This window comes from Coturnix japonica, chromosome 28 (assembly GCF_001577835.2).
Source record: "Coturnix japonica isolate 7356 chromosome 28, Coturnix japonica 2.1, whole genome shotgun sequence".
NCBI lineage: Eukaryota > Metazoa > Chordata > Aves > Galliformes > Phasianidae > Coturnix > Coturnix japonica.
The window spans coordinates 651,125-671,841 of NC_029543.1; the positions used below are offsets into that span (position 1 = coordinate 651,125).

The 20,717-nt window shown below is 55.1% G+C and overlaps 2 protein-coding genes across 2 annotated transcripts; one reads left to right on the top strand and one right to left on the bottom strand.

The window, feature by feature from the left end:
- The first annotated feature begins 3,441 nt into the window (after positions 1-3,441).
- GNA11 (G protein subunit alpha 11) lies at positions 3,442-16,500 on the top strand. The gene is made up of 7 exons (XM_015886662.2): positions 3,442-3,702; positions 8,510-8,694; positions 9,706-9,860; positions 10,516-10,644; positions 11,578-11,707; positions 12,421-12,574; positions 13,486-16,500. Exons 1-7 carry the CDS (start codon positions 3,567-3,569, stop codon positions 13,674-13,676), a joined length of 1,080 nt encoding a protein of 359 aa, XP_015742148.1. The 5' UTR covers positions 3,442-3,566; the 3' UTR covers positions 13,677-16,500.
- A 369-nt stretch (positions 16,501-16,869) lies between these two features.
- LOC107325410 (granzyme E-like) lies at positions 16,870-20,628 on the bottom strand. Its single transcript, XM_015886235.2, has 5 exons — positions 18,517-20,628; positions 18,290-18,434; positions 17,718-17,859; positions 17,396-17,629; positions 16,870-17,269 (listed from the first exon to the last, which is right to left on the bottom strand). Exons 1-5 carry the CDS (start codon positions 18,578-18,580, stop codon positions 17,135-17,137), a joined length of 720 nt encoding a protein of 239 aa, XP_015741721.1. The 5' UTR covers positions 18,581-20,628; the 3' UTR covers positions 16,870-17,134.
- Between the last annotated feature and the right edge of the window lie 89 nt (positions 20,629-20,717).

Sequence of the window (20,717 nt, forward strand, 5' to 3'; positions counted from 1 at the left end):
CACATTCCAGGTAGGGAGAGCATTTCTTCCTGCCCTCAATTGATGACAAGACACCGCAGCACAGGGCTGCATTGATTGCACGAGGAGATTGTGCCCGAGGAGCCGGTGTGAACGCTGCAGCAGCTGTGCTAATTCATCAGGCCTTTATTTACGGAAGGCGTGTGCAGGCTGAGAGCAATTAAATGATGTGCTTCGGGATCCTGGGAGATGAAAGGATCACGGGGAACTGAGGTTTGTTATCCTGATTTACCCACCTACAAAAGGCACGGATGAAAAACCGAATCAGCCCCGGCTGTCAGCAGCTGTGGGTTTGATGTGGGCACTTTTCCCCCTGTTCCCATATTGCTCCAAAGCTCCCGGTGGCGTCTCCCTGTGATGGGAGACTGAACAGCTTGCAAACAGAATTTGGGGAGGGGGGAGATGCTGAAACATCTGGCACCTGCGTGGCAGCACTGCTTGCAGAGCTCGGGGTATAAAAGAGGCCTTGCAGATAGGTAAGGTTGGCTCGTGACCTGGCAGGTGCTTTGAGTGCAAGGAAGGGGATGGCAGAGCTGATGGAGGGGTCCTGGTTAATGCGGTGTAATGGGCTGGCATGGCAGCTGGAGGAAGGGCTGTGATGTGAGCTGCTCCCCTGGGCCTGGCTGCTGTCCTTTTACAGCTCTATGATGGGGATGCTGCTCCCCTGGGCCCTGCATCCATCCCAGCTCTGTGGTTGGAATTCTGCTCCCCGGGGCCCTGGGTGCCACCCACCACAGCTGTGTGAGGGGGATGCTGTCCTTCACTGCACTGTGATGGAATTCTGCTCCCCATGCTCTGGATGCCATCCATCCCAGTGCTGTAACAGGGATGCTGTCCATTCACAGCACCGCAATGGGGATGCTGCTCCCCAGAGCTTTGGATCCACCCATCCCAGCACAGTGATGGAGCCGCTGTCCCTCACAGCACTGAGATGTTGTTGCTGCTCCCCAGCCCGATCCATCCCAGCTCCGTTCCATGGATTCTGTCCCTTTGCAGCCCAGCTCGGACCGTGGGCGCAGCGCTGCTGCCCTCTGCCGGTTCCGCCTCCCCGCTCCGCCCGGTCTCGCTCTCGGTCTCGGTTTCGGTCCCGCCCCGACCGGCGGCGGTTTCCGGGCCCGTCCGCAGCAGCGTTACCGCAGGGCGGTGTCGGGATCCGCCGTTCGCAGCCGCGTCCCGGTTCGGGAAACGAGATGGAAACCAAAGGCCGGGAGGGAAAAACCTTCCGCTGCCCCGACAGAAAATGTCGCCTGGGGAAGGGGAGGGAAGGAGAGGGGAGCTGTAGCCATGAAGCATCTCTGCAGCTGAAGGCTCGGCTGGGAGGTGAACTGTAGCATCGTGATCTGAACCTTTAAGTGGAGAAAACACGAACACTGGGAGGAGATGAAGCACTGAGCCCAGCACAACACGATGCACAACAGGGGGATGACTGTGATGGGACAAGAGATAATGGCCCCAGGTTGTGCCAGAGGAGCTGCAGGTGCTGTGTGCCCGTCTGCACCCTGCCATGGAGGGAGAATCCTCCTGGTCTGCTTGCAAACCATGCAGTTTTCCCTCAATTAAGTCAGTGATTGAGCAGCTGCAGCAAAACACAGCTGGGCTGTCCCTGCTCCATTCCCTTAATGTGGAACTAAAGAACATGTAAGAAATGGGGCCAGGAAGGAAAAAGGGACTTTGAGATGTCAGCGAGGTGTGCTCACATCCCGATGGCTCCTGTGATAATTTCCTTTGCAAGGGTTGGGAGCTCCCATTCTTAACTGCTGCAAATGGGAGCCGTGAAGATCACAGGATCATGGAATGGCCTGGGCTAAAAGGGACAAGGGTGATCAAATATCTAATATCTAATATCTAATATCTAATATCTAATATCTAATATCTAATATCTAATATCTAATATCTAATATCAACCCCGCTGCTGTGTGCGGGGTCACCCATCTGCTGGGAAGTCCCGCTCGTGAAGTTCTCCATGTAGAACTTAAGGAGCCACAGAAAAGCACGAGGATCCCACACCCTGCTGGAAAACAGAGGCAGGGCTGAGCAGATGGGCAGGAATGTCCCTGCTCGGGCAGGCAGCTCTGGTCAGAAGCCAGCAGCGGAGGATGGAGAGCAGCAGGAACGGCCTGGAAGGAGGTGACGTGCTGTGGGTGTGATGGGATGGCAGGCAGAGAAAGGCAAGGAAAGGAACATGAAGTCTACAGGCACAGTGTGATGTGTGTGGGGCAGGGAAATGAAGGCTGGGGTTAGGGACGTGCACATCATTGACCAAGAGGAGGGAAATCCCAGATCTTGTGCTTTGTGGGTGAGTCCCTCAGCACTGAGACCAGAAGGGAGGAGACCAGCAGCCTGTCGTCCCTTAGGAGCTGTGTTTTTGGTGCTTTACATTGATGGTCCAAGCAGGATCCATCAGAACAGGTGTAAGAACACACAGAGTGTGGATGGACGTTTTGTTCCTATTTACTTATTTCTTTATCTATCGAGGAAACTTCTGCAGCGTTTGGCCCTTAAAGCTTTGAGTTGTTTGTGCCCAAGGAAGGTGAGCAAAGCAGCACCCTGTGCTCAAAGCTCCCGGAGGGAACTGCAGCACCTGCCAACAGCCAGCCAGCCCTGCAGCCTGAGGGCACACAGAGCGCCATGGCCTACACGGGACAGAACCGGGCACCATGGCCTACACGGAACCGAACCGCCATGGCCTACACGGAACCAAACCGGGAACCATGGCCTACATGGAACCAAACTGCCATGGCCTACAGTGGGACTGAACCGGGCCGCCATGGCCTACATGGGACCGAACCAAACCGCCATGGCCTACACGGGACCGAACCGGGCCGTCATGGCCTACAGCGCACCGGGCCGAACCGCCATGGCCTACAACGGACCGAACCGGGCCGTCATGGCCTAGAGTGTGACAGAACCGAACCGCCATGGCCTACACGGGACCGAACCGGGCTGCTATGGCCTACACGGGACCGAACCGAACCGCCATGGCCTACAACGGGCCGGGCCGGGCCTGGCAGCCGGAAGCGCCGCCCCGTGTCCGCCCGGTGCTCCGCCGTCCCACAATGCCCCGCGGCGCCGCCCCGCCCTGGTCTCGCCCCGCCCCCTGCCGGGCCAACCAAACCTGCTCCCCGGTCAGCACGGAGCCCCGCCCACTCGCTGGTGAAGCCCCGCCCTCCATCTCGCCGCGCTCTCCCATTGGCCGCGGGAGCCGTCAGTCACCGCTTGTTTTCGGCGGCAGTGGGTTGGGTTGCGCCGCTGCTGCTGCTCGGCGGGGCCGTGCGGGGCGGGCGGGGAGCGGCGGGCGGCGCGGCCGGGCGGGGGCAGCGCGCTCAGGGACGGCGGCCGCGCTGCTGCTGCTGGGCCCGGCCGCGGGGTCGGGTCGGGGCCAGGCCGGGCCGGGCCGGGCGGACAACGGGGAGGGGAACGGAAGGGAAGGGATAAAGGAAGGGAAAGGAAGGGGCGGCGGGGCCGGGCCGGGCCGGGGGGTCCCGGCCGTGAGGAGCGAGCGGTGATCGGCGCCGGGAGGACGGCGGCGTCCTGGAGGCGTTGGGACCATGACTCTGGAGTCCATGATGGCGTGTTGCCTGAGCGACGAGGTGAAGGAGTCGAAACGCATCAACGCCGAGATCGAGAAACAGCTGCGGAGGGACAAGAGGGACGCGAGGAGGGAGCTGAAACTGCTGCTGCTGGGTGAGGGGGGAACCGAGCGGAACGGGGATAATGGGGGTAAATGGGCGTGAGAGGGGGAAATGGGGATGGATGGGGGATAAGGGATGGGGGATGGGATGGGAGGATACAGGGCGATAGGGAATGGGGGATAAGGAATAGGGGAGAGGGGTGAGGGATAGGGAGGGAATAGGGATAAGGGATGGGGGATGTGAAGAGAGGATGGGGGAATAAGGAATAGGGAATAGGGCAGAGGGGATGAGGAATAGAAGGTATGGAATGGGGGATGGATGGAGGTTAAGGGATAGGGGATGGGGATGGGAGGATACAGGGCGATAGGGAATGGGGGAGAGGGGTGAGGGATAGGGAATGAGGGAATAGGAAATAGAGGATGGGGATAAGGGATGGGGGATGTGAAGAGGGGATAGGGAATGGAGAATAAAGAATAGGGAATAGGGCAGAGGGGATGAGGAATAGAAGGTATGGAATGGGGGATGGATGGGGGTTAAGGGATAGAGGATGGGGATGGGAGAGAGATACAGGGTTGGGAATGGGAGATAGGGAATAAGGGAGAGGGGTAAGGGAGAGGGAGTGAGGGAATAGGAAATAGGGGATAGGGATAAGGGATGGGGGATACAATGTGGGGATAGGGAATGGGGAATAAAGAATAGGGAATAGGGCAGAGGGGATGAGGAATAGAATATAGGGAATGGAGGAATGGGGAGTAAGAGATAAGGAACAGGGGATGGGTGGTAGAGGATAAGGAATAGGGGACAGGGAATGGGGGTTAGGGGATAGGGAATGGTGTTCTGTGGATGTTCATATCCCATCTGGATGCCCGGCTGTGCAACCTATTGTGGAGTATCTGCTTTAGTAGGGGTTGGGATCAATGATCTCATGAGGTCTATTCCAACCCCTGTGATTCTGGGGATGGGGAATAGGGGATGGGATGGGGAATAGGGGATGGGATGGGGATTAGGGGATAGGATGGGGAATAGGGGATGGGATGGGGAATAGGGGATGGGATAGGGATAAGGAATGGAGGATGGCATAGAGATAGGGGATATGGGATGGGATAAGGATTGGGGGATAGGGCCACTGCTGCACATGTGTGAAAAATGGGCTGTGGGGATGTGTGGGGCCACGGGGGGCTGCCCTGGGGGGGGGGTGGGAGGTGCCCTGTGGTGCTGACAGTAAACCCACGGGGATACAGAGCGGTGTGAGAGCAGGAAATGGCGTGTGCTGGGGATGGAGCCGTGCAGCACGTTGTCTGCTCGGGTTTGGGCGAGGTCTGGAGGTGAGCGACTGCAGGAGCATCTGAGCAGCTCTCGGCCGTTCCTCCGGGGCAGGGAGCAGTGCTGGCATCCCGGGAGCCACGAAGGAAGCTCTGCTGGTGGTTCTATATGGGCACCGTTCCCACGTGTGTGTCTGTGTTGTGCTGCTGGAACGCTGCCGTGCTTCCAACGGGGGGTAGGAAACAGGAAAGTGAATCTGATGGTTGGAATCATTCACTCCGGGTCTGCATGGAGGCACAGGTGAAGGATGAGGTGCATGAGCAGGCACAGAGCTTTGCATTGGTTCGGTGAAGCCCCATCCTGGGGGTGCCAGCGGTGTCATTGCACGGCGGTTGCTGTTGGGTGGGTGTTGCTTTGGGTGCTAATGGGGGCTCTGGAGGCTCGGGGTCAGTTTCTGATGGTGGAGGACAGCACGGAGCTGTGACGCTTCCTTCACGCGGTCCCAAAGAAGCAGTTGTTTCAAAATAGGTTGGAGCTATAGGCTGATCTGGGTTAAGATGATCCCACTGGATCTAAAGATCGCACTTAGAAAAGAAATGGAAGATGCTCAAGAAACCTTTATATATATATATACACACACATATATCTGTATTTTTCCCTGAAGCATCGTTTGCAAACAAACCAAGCAACCAGAACCTCCCCAGATTGATAAGGGAATGTTGCTCCCCCAGTAACAACAGGCCTTAGAGCATGGTTGGGGGGTGAAGCCCTTCATGCTGTTTGCTTTCAGTGGGTGCAGCTCTGCACATCACCCACTTTATGCTGTTGCCTTCCATCTCCATTAAGGAGATCTGCTTGTGTGTGTTCCTGCTGTCTCGGGCTGAGGTGGAGCTCTTCCCTGCATTGATATCAGAGGGCTTTTCCCAGCTCCCATCAACCTGAGCAGGGTGTGGATGTGGAAGGAGTTTCCCATTGCTGAAGCAGTGGTGGCTTTGCTTCTCAATGGCAGCTGTTGGGTCAGGAGCAGTGAGGGGTAACGCTGCTGTCCGGCAGTTAACCCAGTAATGAGAGGCTCTAATTTGAAGATATTAGATGTTGCCCTTTGCTCATCATTGGCCTTTTTAACAGGGATGGCAACAGGGGGGCGAGAACGCTGCATACAAAATCCCCCTGCAATGGCTCATCATTGAGCACTGGTCTAACATCGGGGTTACTGGGGTTGGATTTACATGTGCCCATTGGGGGGTGCTGGTGCTGGGGGGGAGCTGTGCTGCTCCCACGTGTTGGCAGGATTGCACTGAGTTCAGCCCCTCGCTTTGTGCTTTGCCATCCCAAAGGGTTTCTGCAGCCGTACAGTGCAGGAGGCGGCGCTCAGCAGAGCGGGTGACGTCGCAGCGATGCTGTGCATTATTGATGGGCCACACAAAGGCAGGAGGCAGCTTTAAAAACCAAAAGCAACCCAAAAAACCCCAGGTAATAACATGAAGGCAGGCGCTGATGGAGCAGCAGGAAGCTGTGTGTGCGGGCAGCCCTGAAGCAGGTGAACGCCGCTGAGGTTTGCTTCATGTTTTCACTATCAAAATGCTTTTCCTTTCCTCCCTTCTGGTCGCTGTGGTGAGAGGCAAGGAAGTCTTTCTCACCGCAGCACACCTAACCACAGAGTATTTCGGTTTCCAGTTCCCCCCCCTGTGTTTGCAGCAGTTTGTTGTTTGAGATGGAGCCGCCGCTGGTTGGGATGTTCATTTCCAACCTCGCCGACAAAAAGCAGCTCAGTCTGTTGGTGGAGATGGGGGAGAGTTTGCCTGTTTATTTTAAACACGCCGCTTCTATTTATACGCTCGCTGCTTTTATTTGGGCTTATTTATTTGTTTGCTTTCTCAGGCTGGTGCTGGGCGAGTCATTGGGGAGCTGGTGGTGAGATCTGCTTTGGTGCACCCAGCTCTGCTTGGGCTGGGGTGAGAGCCAGGGCTCTGCCAGTGTGTGTGTTTGTAGCTGGACACCCAATAAAGGCTGGGCTGCTTAATGAGGTGGGTGTTAATTGGGGGTGTTTAAAGGAGCTGTGTCTTTGGATTCAGCGTCCTGCAGCTGGATGTTGGGTTGGAAGGTGGATGTTGCTGGTTGTGGGCTGCAGCCTGGTTTGCTCAGCACAAGTGAGGTGTTTGTTCCTGTGTTCCTGTGTGCCCTGAGGAAGGGACACACACCTTGTTTGGATGGAGCTGAAATCACCGGGCACTTCCCGGAAGACCAAGTGAGCGGAGCCAGCTTCATTAAGGCTCGAGCCACTTCACCTGCTGACGTGTTTTCCTTCCAACTTCCTACTGTCTCCTTATGTAAGCTGTTGGCTTTCCTGACTTCACCGACGCTTTGCTGGGGCCATAAATGTAGGAGTGCTGGGAGCTGCCCGGCGGCTGCAGGAAGTGAGCAGCCAGGGGCTGGGCTGCAATGACTGCTGCTGGGCTGCCCTCCCATCTGCTCTTAGGACCCGGCTCCTGCAGGGCACTAAACGTGTGCAATAAGGAACCAGCAGGGCACAGCACAGACAGCTGTGAGCAACGCCTGGCTTTGTTCTCCCTGTTGGGCACCATTTTAAACACTGTCATATCTAAAGGATCCAAGAGGTGCTGGGGGTGGATGGGGGGCAGGATGCAGCCCCAGAGTGTGAGCCCAGAGTGCAGGATGCAAAGCCCAGAGTACAATCCTGGAGTGCAGAATGCAATCGCAGCGTGCAGTTTGCAAGCCCAGAATGCAAAGCTCTGAATGCAGTCCCAGAGTGCAGCCCCACAATGCAAAGCCCAGAATGCAATTCCAGTGTTCAGAATGCAGCCCTACAATGCAATCCCAGTGTGCAGAATGCAGCCCTATAATGCAATCCCAATGTGCAGAATGCAACCCCAGAATGCAGTCCCAAATGTGCAGAATGCAGCCCCACAAAGCAATTCCAGTGTGCAGAATGTGGCCCTATAATGCAATCCCAATGTGCAGAATGCAGCCCCACGATGCAGTCCCGATGTGCAGCCCTTAGTGCAGAATATCTCAGCTCAGCAGTGAGGGTTTCCATTTCAGTCCTGGAGAGCAGACGCCGTTTCATCTCGTGCTGCTTGCAGTTTCCAGGCAGATGCGCCGACTGCATGATGGTGGCAGACAGATGAGCCGTTCCTTGAGCTCCTCTCTCCCTTAGGGCTGGTTTTCCTGTGTCCCACTCTCCCCCACCAGCAATGTGTGTGCTATAAGAGCAGCTCTCCTTGCTGCACGGCTGTGCTGCCCTCACGGTCCCACCGTGGTTGGAGCATCACGGAGTCTCCGGGAGCAGCTCAGGTGTGACGGCCCGGAGCCCTTTGACGCAGAGCGGGGGGGAGTGGCTGTAACGTGAGATTTGGGAGAAGCAGCGGCCGTTGCTTCAGGAGGCTGCAGCAAAGGACAAGATGTCCACCCTGCGCTGCCAGCCTGTCCTCTGCAGCTGGGGAAGTGCTTGGATGGACAGTGAGCGCTTGGATCCAGCAGCAGGAGCTTGGAGGCGTGGTGGGATGCAGGCGTGCTGTTCTCCGTACCCAGCTTTGCTTGCCATGGCCACTAATGCTTTCTTTTGCATCCTGCAGGCACTGGGGAGAGTGGGAAAAGCACGTTCATTAAGCAAATGCGTATCATTCATGGCTCAGGCTACTCTGAAGAGGACAAAAAAGGTTTTACCAAGCTGGTATATCAAAACATCTTCACTGCCATGCAGTCCATGATCAGGGCCATGGAAACCCTGAAGATTCTGTACAAATACGAACAGAACAAGGTAAGTTTATCGTGATTTCTGCATGTTGTGGGGACAGCAGCGTTTGGCTCCCAGGTTTCTGTTTGCTTGGGCCCTTCTGCATTGTGATCCCAGCCTCCATCAACTCTTCCCTGTGTCGTTTCTTTTATGTGCTTTAAAACAGCTCTTTATGGTGTTCTGTTGGTCTCTGACTCCATTCGCTGCCTTTGGGTGAGGACTCAGGCAGCCCTACACCTGGAGGCAGGAATCCTTATGTTGCTCAGGGTTCTTTGCACACTGTTCTATATGGCAAACAGGGGAGCAAGGAATTGGAAGTCGATACAGGAGAGGGGCCCTGTGCACTTATTTAAAGCACTGAGTGTTGCTGCTTGTGCTTTATTTCCTTTGGATGCCTTGTTGTCACACCCAAACACTTTGATCACTGCTCCTGCAAGGTATCAGTATGTGTGATAAGCATTGGCCAAAGGTGCTGCCTTTCTTGCAGGGGTTTGGTCTCAACCTCTGCTTGAATCACAGTTCTGTGCTTTGCCTTTACCTGTCTTGGCTCTGGGAGAACCTTTTCCAGTCATTTCTGGTCTAACATTGTAGTTATTTAGGGAAGGGGGGGGTGGTTCCTGTTGAGGGTGCACCAAGAAATAGTTTTTTTAAGGGTTTTGCTTCTTGAATGCACAGTGTCATATCTCAAAGCAGAGCCGTATTTAACCTGTTCTGCCACACAGCAGCACAGAGCTGGTGTTGGGGAGCTGCTTGTAGGGCTGGGGTGTCCTTTGTGCCTGCAAAGAGGTTCTGCAGCTTCACCTCCTCTGCAGTTTTGCAGTTGGGTCCTTCACATTGGCATCCAGCCTCGGGAACTGCTGCAAAACAAGCACAAGGGACTTTAGTTTCTCATTGTAACAGTAATTCTGGGTAAACTGGAGCTGTGGTGTCATCTGTGTGATTTACCAGCAACATTGGGATCCTGGAAGCCGTAAGGAAAGGGTTTATTTCACCTGAGAGTTATTTTGCTGTGGTTTTTTGCTCTTCCATCTTCAGGCCAACGCAGTCCTGATCCGGGAAGTGGATGTAGAAAAGGTCATGACATTTGAGCAGCCCTACGTAAGTGCAATTAAAACCTTGTGGAACGACCCTGGAATACAGGAGTGTTATGACAGAAGAAGAGAATACCAACTTTCTGATTCAGCTAAATAGTAAGTTGTACTCAGCAGCGCGTAGTGGTGATGCTGTAACAACTCGAAACTGCCTGGTTTCTTATTCGTGGAGTTAGAGTTTGTTTCAGAGGGTAGGAACACTGTACTGGGTTCCATTGCGTAGTTTCTTGAATACAAATTGTTGTCTTTGTTGGGGTAGATGAATCTTGGCAGTGGGCTCCATCAGCCCAGAGTGTTCTGGTGGGTGATGGAGGTGCTCATACATCTGCTTTTAGGTACAAGTGAGGGTGGAATCTCTGCTTGGTGCCATCTGTGTGGCTGTGGCTCTTGGGCAGTGAGATATGGCTTGTTTTCTCTTCCCACTGGCCTTACACAGATATTAACTTATAGACAACAAAATCTAAGTGCAGAGAAATGAGGACTGTTCCACCTCCAGCTGTTAACACAGATCCCTTCATAACAAATAACCTCAGGTGCATCCTCATACTGAAACAGAAGCATCCTCAGAGTCATCCTTAATGCCTCTGTTGGGATGGCTCCCAAATTCCTGCTCCCCAAAGACACATTTAGGTCACATTTCAGATCCCTCCAGTCACTCTCACTAGGCTGGGGGCAGACTGAGCAGTGTTTAAAGCTGATGTTTGTGCTGCAACCTGAGGTAGTGCTGCTTGTTTTGTTCCTGTGTTTCCTGTAGCTATCTCAGCGACGTGGATCGTATTGCTACCCCAGGATATCTACCAACTCAGCAAGATGTGCTACGGGTTCGAGTTCCTACGACCGGGATCATAGAGTACCCCTTTGACCTAGAGAATATTATCTTCAGGTACTGAGGGTGTGTTTGTGTTACAGCTGAACTGAGAGGAGAGTGATTCGGTTTGGGGAAGGATGGGTTCTGTGTTGCTTTAGAGTCCAGCTGCTGAGCTGCGAGGCTTGAATGGTTGTGTGTGCGCTGTGATGATGTGAAGGATGTGCTGGAAGGGGATGGTGCCACGTTTTATCTTGAAGGAAAGCTCCGAGAGGAAACATTGCCCATCAGGAAGCAGGACCTGCTGAATTGGAGGCTCGTGGGGCTGCTGAGCTGCTGGTGGGGGGATGTGCTGTGGGTGGCACTTGGCTTGAGATGGATTTGCCTTCGAGGGTGCATTGCTCGAGCAGCTCTGGCTGTTGTTTCTCCTTCATAAGAGCCTTCCTCTTGTGTGTGATGCCCTCAGAGATGGTTTGCTGTGCCCTCCAAACTCGCTGCCTCTGCTGCAGCAGCAATATGTGGTTAAGCCAGGAAATGAGCATGGCATTCGAGGGCACAGTGACATGCAAAAGCAATTTTCCTCCCTGTTTCTCTGCTGCTGGTTTCCCATCTCCACCACAGCACTGCCATTACAAAAGAGGAATTAAAGAAGCCTGCATCCCATCTCTGAATCCATTCAATTACAGATGTACCAAAATTACTCTCTCTGGTTTGGTCCCCTGTGAAATGGATGCAGGTTCGTAGCACTCATACCTTCAGGTCTCACCAAGTAACTGCAGCATTTACTGCATGGGTGGCACTCAGAGCTGAGGAGCCAGGCTGTGTAACTGTTACTGCTTGATGTCTGTCTGAAATGGGATATTTGGGGAGCCTGATATTAGCAGGCACGTGTTGTTACATCCCTGTGCTGGGTTATCCTGAATGGCAGAGTGGCATTTGGTCACTTTTAATGCTGGTCCTCTGCATTCAGATGGAGAATTGCAGCTGTTTCTGTGTTCTTCTATTCCCCAGAATGGTGGATGTCGGAGGTCAGAGATCAGAACGGAGGAAGTGGATCCATTGCTTTGAAAATGTGACTTCCATCATGTTTTTAGTAGCACTTAGTGAATATGACCAAGTTCTGGTGGAGTCTGATAATGAGGTAAGGCAAAGGGAGGAGCCTCGCAGGGGGGTGGTGGGGAAGGAAGGATGTCTGTGTGCCTTCTGGGAGGCTGGTAACAAAGTGCTGGGTTAGTAAGAATAGTTGGCTGCCAGCTCTTCCTCTTGTGAGGAGAAACGAGCCTCGATGGATCACCACGTCCCTGAGAAAGGGAATAAATCGTACGTTCACATTATCTGTGCTTCTCCAATAATGTGGAATTACCCTGAAATTGCTGAGCCCTGTTTGTCTCAGAAGGCGCTGTGCAATTCAAGGGGATGCTCTTAGAATTCCCTATTCCTGCTTTCCTCTTTTCCTTGCTCGATTCCCTTTGTGCTGTGGCTGCTGTTCTCTTAATGCCCGGCCCCTGAAATGGCAGCACTCAATTTTGACACCTGCTGCTAGATTAAAAATAATGCCAGAAAGTGAAAGTGGGCATTGGTTCATCTCATAGGGATGAAAACATGTGGCAGCTCACACAGTGCCACACCAGTTCTCTCATACAACTGTGCAAGGTGTGAAATGACTTATAAATATCTCTGATATTAATGATTTGCCCATCAGACAAGGCTGGAGTTCATCAGACTTTACATTTTCTTTCCATTTAGCTGCTCTAAATGAGCCCAAAGTGTTCTGTGTGCAGGAGCTGGGCTGTTGCTGCGGGCAGCACAAGGGCACCTTAATCCTCGTCTTTATAAACTACTTTCTCGTTTCAGAACCGGATGGAAGAGAGTAAAGCTCTCTTCCGAACCATTATCACTTATCCCTGGTTCCAAAACTCATCAGTTATCCTCTTCCTGAACAAGAAGGATCTGTTGGAAGACAAGATCCTCTATTCCCATCTCGTTGACTATTTCCCAGAGTTTGATGGTGAGTGGTTTCTATGTTTAGAAGGAGGGGGGGGGTTGTATTGGTTGGATTCTCGTCTAAAGAAAGCTCAGATTTAGAGATTGGAGGGAAACCTCTTTAATTTCAAAGGGAACACCTCGACATTTGGGGTTGTGTATTAACACATCAGCACGGGGCTGAAAGCAATGACGTGCAGTGGGGAATGAGATCAGGCAGCTCCTCTCCACGCTGTCATGTGCCGACTGTTGTTGTGCATCTTCAGAAGTGCATGGAAGGAAGAGCTGCAGCTTGGCAAACAGGGCGCTTTGCTGCTTTCACATGGCAAATGAAATCGCTCCTGATGGTTCATCCTCCCACTCTGGGAGTCTCGTGCCCCCTGCTGTCAGAGGGAGCCCTGAAATCACCACATCGGGGCTGTGCAGCAGTCTGGGATCTCATGGGTCAAACAGCTGGAGCACACACAGCCGTGTCCCTTTCATCTGAATGAGGGCTGTGGCTGCTGCAGGAGCACTGTGTGGCTGTGAGTGGGAGGGAGCCCATCAGGACCACCTCCCAGGAGATGCTCCGTGCTGCAGGGAGTGTGAGAACACCAATACTGGGGAAGGAATATCAGCACAGTGACTCAGAGGAGGTGATTTTTCCTGAGGAGCTGACAGCAGCACCGAGTAAATAGAGGCAGGAGTTGCAGTTTTGGGCTCCTTTGAGTTAAGAGGGCGGTGAGGATGGAGTTGGCTGAGGATGAGCTTTGTTTAATAACACTCACTCACATCCTTGAGAGCGTGAGATTAATTTATGTATTAAAATGAAAGGTACAGCCCGACTCCAGGGGGGTGTCAGTGAATCCAGGTGTTAAGGTGGGGTTACACCAAATCCTGTGTTCATGGAATCACAGTGCTCACGTAGCTCCATTCAGTGCTGTTTGTTTGCTGCAGGCCCGCAGAGGGACGCGCAGGCAGCCCGCGAGTTCATCCTCAAGATGTTTGTGGATCTGAACCCAGACAGCGACAAAATCATCTACTCCCACTTCACGTGTGCCACGGACACGGAGAACATCCGCTTCGTCTTTGCGGCCGTGAAGGACACCATCCTACAGCTCAACCTGAAGGAATACAACCTGGTTTGACCCCCTCGGAACGGCAGCGTTGGTGTAAAGCAAAGAATCCCCCACCCCTCCCATCCCAAATCCCCCCCCACTAAAAAAAAAAGAAAAAAAAGAAAAAAAAAAAAAAAGAATTAATTTTAAACACGACAGGAAACAAAAAATACCCACAAAAAAGCCCCAAGGAAGGAAGGTTGGAGTTGATGCTGTTTCTCCTGGTGGCCGATCCGTGTGCGCTGCCAGCCCGGCCCCTGTTTGTACCAAACCGCTTTGATTTCACCGTTGATGGGGATACGCCTCATTCCTTCAGCACTTTGCTCACCTCTTCCTTGTTGCCAAGCAGCCGCGGCCACCTCATCTCCAGCTTCTTTCTTTTCGGTTCCCGTTGCTTTTAACCCCTTTTCCTTTGTTTTTTCCCCTCTTCATTCCCGGAGGAGAAAGAACATCCCAGCCGGGTGCTGAAGGCGCCGCTCTATGGGAGGTGGGGTGCTGCTGCTCCTTTGCCTTGTGCTGTAGGCTGCCCTCGGTGTCATTTGCTAACCCTGCTTGCTCCCCCCTCCCATCCCCTTCCCCAGCTTCACTCTGATGGGACATTGGGGAGCACCAGCAGCTCTGACTGTAGTGCAAAAAAACCCCAACCCACAAAAAAAGGCAAAACACACCCAAAAAGCAAAGATCGGCCATTGCTTCTCCACCCTGCAGCTGTTGGGCTTCTCGGTTGCTGCCTTTTCTTCCTTCCCTTATCGATCATAAAGTCCTGCAGGCCGTGATCTCACTGTGCAGCCATTGATGCTGCGCATGGCCAGCAGCACAGAGCCTTGTTTTGCTCATGGACCACAAAGGATGGGAGCTGAGCATGGGGACGTGCCTCCCTGTTACCTCTCAGCTCTTTTTCTCTCTCTTTCTCCTTAGTTTTAATTCTTTGCCCCATTCTATCACACACACCATCCCCCCAACACACTATGAGGGCGGTTTGCCCGCAGCTCTCAGAGCTCAGCATCCATCCCTGGGGCTGGGGCTGCATTGCTCAGCTCCAGCCTCTCGTTGTTCTCTTGCTGCTAGCAGCACACAAGCCTTGTCTATTGCTCCGTGCCATGCGGTGTCTGCCTTGCTAAGAGTTCCCAGGTTGTGGATTTGAGGAAGGAGCAGAGCTGCTGCTCGCGGCCGTTGGGACGTGGGCAGGATGGTGGGTGCTCTGTGTGCGTTCCCCAGCGTGTGCTGCTGCGTTTGCTCCTCGGAGCAGCGTGGATCCCCCCTATAGGACCCACGGGGTCGTTGTGCTGGTGGTGGCTGCGGGGTCAGGGCTGGTTGAGCTGCTGCAGCAGGAGGTGACGTGGAGGCGGTGCTGCATTGCACAGCAAACTCTGCTCGGGATGCAGCACTTTGGTGCATCCCAGGTGCTCACATTGGTGGCCTGGAGGGCAACTGCAGCACAAGGCAGGGAATAGGGATGGGGGGACCTGGTCCAGCTCTGGGGCTGCATCTTCCAGCCGTCACAAATGCTTCTGTTCCAATCCCAACCTGCAGCATCGGGTCCAAACCCGCCAGGCCGACCAGAGCCGCCTCGTGCTGCGGGGTTTTGTCTCATTGCAGGCAGCACAGGGGGGTGTTTTGCACAGCTTCGCTTTGGTAACACTAAACCCAGGCTGCCCTTCTTTGGGGCAGCTCCTCTTTGCATCCCCCCATGTTGGCCGGGGGGTCCCCGTGTGTCACAGCTTCGCATTGACCCAGTTGCTTCAGTTTTCATCGCTCCTTTCTTTGTTTGTCCGGTTGGTTTTTGATCTTTACGCCACAAAGATCCATTCTGGAGAGGTTCCTCCCTCCCAGGGGCTCCTCTCACCTTCATCTGCACCCAGACCCGCTTTGTCCCACGCAGAGCACAGCGCCGGGCTCCTTTTAACCCCCCCATCCCCATGGAGGGCTGGCACTGCGCTGCTGGGAGCCCCCCCCGGCTCCATTCCCAGGGGGGAACCTGAAGTGGATGAGTTGAGGACCACCCCCAACCCCCCCCAACCCAGAGCCGGGTTCTTTGCTCTGCTGTTGCTCCCTCCCACATCAGCATTGCCTTCCAATGGGGGTCGGGTTGGTTTTGTCCGTTTTTATTATTATTTCCCCCCCCCCCCCCCCCTTTTTTTTTTCCCCTCTGTGTTTTAATTTTTGTTTTTAATAATAATAAATATTATATATATATAAATATATATATAAATCTATATATCAGAAATAACAAAGAGAGATCCCGACGGCAGCCACCACCACCACAACCAGGAGCTGTGGGTCGCACTGAGCCCAGTTCAGCATCACAGCCCCCGGTTCCGCTTTGTGCCAACACCCCCCCCCCAATTTTCCTTTCCTAGTGCCGGAGATTCTTTACAAGTGCCAACGTGGTGGGGATGCTTTGGTTTGGTTCCACTCGGATGCTGTTTTAAGGTGGTTTCAGCGTTATCCTGTATGATGGGGGGGGGGGGGGGGGAAGAAGAAAGAAAGGGGGGATTAAATAGATGGTAAAACAACCAAACCCACCCACACAGGAGCTCCCCTCTCACCCGCTGTTTTTAAACCTTGTCGTTTGCGATGCATGTGGTGTTGTGCGTGTTGCGGTGGGGGGGAGGAGGGTCGGGTCGGGTCGGGTCGGGTCGGGGGGGTTCGGATCGCGCTGCCCGCTGTCAGGTCCGATTCAGGCTCCAAACTGCCTCATTCCAGGTTGGACCGGGATTGTTCCGGTCCAACTCCGACCGCCGGGCTCCAAACCCTTCGCTGCGGAAATACCCGCTGGGAATGGATTTTCATATCTTTCTCCTGGAAATCAATTCTCTGTTTGAAATTGGAATAAATTTTGTTCCTAAAAGTCGCGCTGCTTTTTCTCGTCCTCCTTCCCACGGCGCCGGCAGCGGAGCCGGGTGCTCGGAGCACCCCAAGGGGGCACTGTGAGCGTGGGGAACACGGCGCTGCACCGCGCTGCTCCAACACGGGGCGATGAACTGGGGTCGGGGGGGATGGAAGGGAACATCGGGCCGCCCCTCCGAGCTGCGATGGGACACACAGAGCAACATCCCTCACCATTAGAGCTCGGTGCGTTCAGACCGTGCTCTGCAGCTCTGCCTCACTGCTGCATCATTGGGGGGTGAAGCAGAGGGTGCAGCTTTGGGGACCCCCCCCATATCGCCGGGCTGCAGCCAAAGGTCGCCCCCAGATCCGCGTCACCGCAGGGAACAGGAGCTCAGAGCTGATGCACTTTATTGGCTTTGTGTCTTTACTACAACAGAGCGGGAGGGGGGTGAAGGGAGCGGGGAGGTGATGGAGGGAGGATGGAGGATGGGGGATGGCACAACGGGGCGGTGAATGGAACCGGCTGCACGGCGGGGGGGGGGGAGGAGCTCGCTGGGTCCCCAGAGCCGCAGCCCCCCATTGGGTTCGCAGCCCACCCTGCAAATGGGGCTGTGATATGGGGGGGGATGGAGAACGTCGGGGTGAGCTGCTGCCCCTCAGGATTTCATGACGCGTTTGATCCAGGACTCGTAGGTCGCGATGTTGGTGTAGAACGACACGTGCTGCCCGTAGGGGTACGAGTAGATCCCGTAGGCTTTGTTGTTGCACACCAGGGGACTCCCGGTGTAGCTCTGTCAGAGGATGAAGAGTGAGGAACAGCCACGAGCGGGTGGGGACGGAGCTTTCAAAGGGCAGAGCCCGGCCTGGGGGCAGCACGGGACGCAGCCAACCCCCCCCCGGGGTCCCATCGCACCGACCTCATCGGGGGCGCCGCTGCTGCCGCTGGTGGCGCACAGAACGTCCTCGGTGAGGCCGGGGTAGATGCTGACACACTCCCTCTCCTTTTTGATGGTGACATTGGCCTCACGGAGGGCGGCATCGGGGGCTCCGCGCCCCCACCCGGGCACGCTGCACAGCGCCCCTCTGTGAGCGTTTGTGCTGGAGAAGGAGATGGGCTTCACGCGCTCATTGATGGTCGCTTTGCTTTTCAGCTGGGGGCACAAAGCGCAGAGATGGAGATGGACGTTCTGCCTTTCAGTGCTGCCCTGTCCCCCCCCCCCGGCCCCAGCACCGCGGTACCTCCAGCAGCAGGATGTCGTGCCCCCACTGGGGCCTCCTGTAGTCGGGGTGGCAGTGATATCCCTGCACCTGCAGCTCCTGCCAGCTCTCCTCCTTCGTCTGGATGTCGCGGGCTCCGAGGATGACGCTCGTGGGGCTGCGGCTGGGAGGGAGCACAGGGGGGTCATCAGCTGCACAACTGACCTGGGGACGTGGGTTGGGTCAGCTGGGCGCTGATGGGAGCTGATGGATCCCTATTGCTGAGCCTGAGGGCGTTATCTGCCCCCAGAGCTTCAGCTGAGCTCGGTGGGTCCACGTGCAGCAGGGGCTGCCCAGGGGGAGCAGGGGTCACTATGGGGCCGGGGCAGCCCCTTTCCATAGAGCTGTGGGCTGTTGGGTTCTGATGGTTTTACCCCCCAAGTGTGGGGTACAGACACAAGACCGGAGCTCCAGCTCAGCCCCAGCTCCTGCAGCTCACCCCATAGTGCCCCACAGCCTCACCCCACAGCATCACGCCGGCCCCACAACCTCCCCCTGCCCGCTCAGCCGTCCCACCCCCATTTGGGATCCATCGCCCACGTCCCAGGGCTCACCTGAAGCACTGTGCGGCCGTCATCACCCACCCGGGGGCCACCAGGAAGCCCCCGCAGAACCCACCGTTCCCCCGCAGATAAGCCATGTAGGGCCTGGATTGAGCCAGAGCCCGGCCCCCACGCTCCAACCGGCTCCAGGAACGACCTGCAGGGATGAAGGGGTGGATGGGGCCGTGGGGATGTGGGGCGTATGGACCCCATGTCCCACCCCACAGCCTCCTACCCACCAGCTGTGTCCAGGGGCCACGCCAGCAGCAGGACGGTCAGCAGGAGCCTCTGTGGGTGCTGCATGGCCTCCAGGACGCCCAGGGCTGAGGCTGTGAGTGGGGTCTCTTCCTGCCCTCAGGAAGGATTTATACCCTGAGACCAGACTCCAGGAAACCACAGAGGTCGCACTTGATCTGATTAATCTGCCTGCAAAGTGCAAACCTCAGCGATCCAAGAGGGGAATTCAGGCGGCTTTGGGCAACAACCCACCTCCATTTGGGGCGGGTTTGGGGCACCTGGAGCCCTCCTGGACCCAAAGGCAGCATTATCCCTTTGCCTCTAAGCTGGGGGCTGTAGGGAGCACGCCCACCCCATCACCTTGCCTTCCCCTGCAGCTTGTGTTGTTGTTTTTTGCAACAACATCCTTTGCATCTCTCGATGTTATCACGAGCCGTGCAAAACCAAGCTCTCTTTGACGTGATGTACCAACTCCAATAGTGCCATGAGGTTCTTCCTGCTGCTTCTTGGAGCCCAAGGAGCAACCCCCAATACAGCACGTTCATTATGGCCGGCTGAGGGCAAGGAACAACGTCACTGCTGGCACCACGAGCTCCCTGCTCTGCTGCTTTGGAGCCCTGGAAACCAGCACCCCTCTATGTGTTCTTTCCAGTTTGGCTGCTCAGACACGGACCAGGCTTCCCAATGAGGCCCTCAGTGCAAAGCTGTTGGACAATGCCCATCATAAAGTGCTTTGAGTTTTGATCAGCCCTGAAGTGATCAGGACATTGGACTCAGTGATCCTGGTACATCCCTCCCAGCTGAACGATTCCCTTCCATTCTACTGGGCTCTGCTGGGCTTAGTTCTACTCTACCAGCCTTGTCTCTACTGAGCTTGCTTCCATTGGACTTCACACTTCTCCACTGGGCTCTAATAGACTTGGATCCACATGTGGTTCCCCATGAAACAACCTTTCACTGCTCCTCCAGCAGCTGGGATGTGAGGGCTCAGAAAGATGCTGCCCAGATCCAGCATCTGTGGATGGGGGAGGGATGCGGGTTTGGGATGCTGCCCACCCTCCAGCCCTATGGGAGGGGTTATGGCCCAAAGTGGCAGTTCCTTCCTTCGCTGATGACGAATCGGGTCTGATGCTGAGTGCTGGGAAATGCACTTTCCCTGCTGCCCCTTCTAGAGCAAAGAGCCGTCATTCTCGTGCAAAGTCTGCTGCAGGCAGAGCAGCAAGGAAAACCCTGACGTGACAAAGCAACAGAGATTTGTCTCACAGCCGCAGATAAGCAGCTGCAGCAGTTGCAGGCCCTTCATTCGCTGATGTGCTGGTTGATAGGAGCTGTCAGCAGACTGTAGAGCTGTGGATCCTTCTTGCTTTCCCCACGGTGCCGTGGTGGCATCAGCTCCTCCAGGTGAGGGCAGGGAGTGTGTGGGCACACAGAGCCAGGGCTGGAGCAGCTTCCAGCCACCTCCTCCCTGTGGCAGACAGGAATGAGTGGAAGCTCTGAGAACAGGGCAGGCATCCTGTTCCCTCCAGTTGCTCACAGTTTCTGTATGTTCAGAATTTCACGCTGGGTTTCCCCTCCTCAAACCCTCACATTCTCTCCTGGAACTTGCGTCAACCTCTGGCCATTCTGCAGGAAGGAGAGCTGCTCTGCCCTGTCTCCTCTCCCATCTTTAGCCCCCAGGGCCTTGCCCAGCCCTTCCAGCACTGAGCTGTCAGAGCCCCCATCTGTGTCCCTGCTCAGGATGTCACAGACAGATGGACCCTGCAGGGCCAATGGCATTCTGAAGGTGGTGGATGGGATGTGCACGTCGCTTCCCCTTTCCATCCAGCTCATAGAACCACTGAGGTTGGAAAAGACATCTGAGACCAGCGAGTCCATCCATCAGCCCATCCCCACCGCTCCCACTGATGGTCCATAGAGCCATTAAGGCTGGAAAACACCTCTCAGATCCCCAGACCAACCCCAGCCCATCTCATTGAGCTCATTGACCATGGCCTCAGGTGCCACCTCCCCATGGCTCTCAAACACCTCCCCTGGAACAACACCATAACAGCATCACCTCCATCCTATTGCTGCTGGGAAAAGAGGTGGGTCCTTCTCTGGACCTCACTGTCTTTGTCACTGCCATCCCAACACGGACAGGAGAAGCCCAGCCCAGGGCTGATCAAACCCTCCCTTCTTTTCCAGGACAAGGGATAAGGAAGAG

Excerpts from the sequence above, each read along its gene's own strand:
- GNA11 (XM_015886662.2), top strand. The coding sequence starts at position 3,567 with ATGACTCTGGAGTCCATGATGGCGTGTTGCCTGAGCGACGAGGTGAAG. Across the intron at positions 8,695-9,705 it reads ACAAATACGAACAGAACAAG|GCCAACGCAGTCCTGATCCG; the intron begins GTAAGTTTATCG and ends TTCCATCTTCAG. Across the intron at positions 10,645-11,577 it reads CTAGAGAATATTATCTTCAG|AATGGTGGATGTCGGAGGTC; the intron begins GTACTGAGGGTG and ends TCTATTCCCCAG.
- LOC107325410 (XM_015886235.2), bottom strand. The coding sequence starts at position 18,580 with ATGCAGCACCCACAGAGGCTCCTGCTGACCGTCCTGCTGCTGGCGTGG. Across the intron at positions 18,435-18,516 it reads GTGGCCCCTGGACACAGCTG|GTCGTTCCTGGAGCCGGTTG; the intron begins GTGGGTAGGAGG and ends TCATCCCTGCAG. Across the intron at positions 17,630-17,717 it reads ACGACATCCTGCTGCTGGAG|CTGAAAAGCAAAGCGACCAT; the intron begins GTACCGCGGTGC and ends TTGTGCCCCCAG.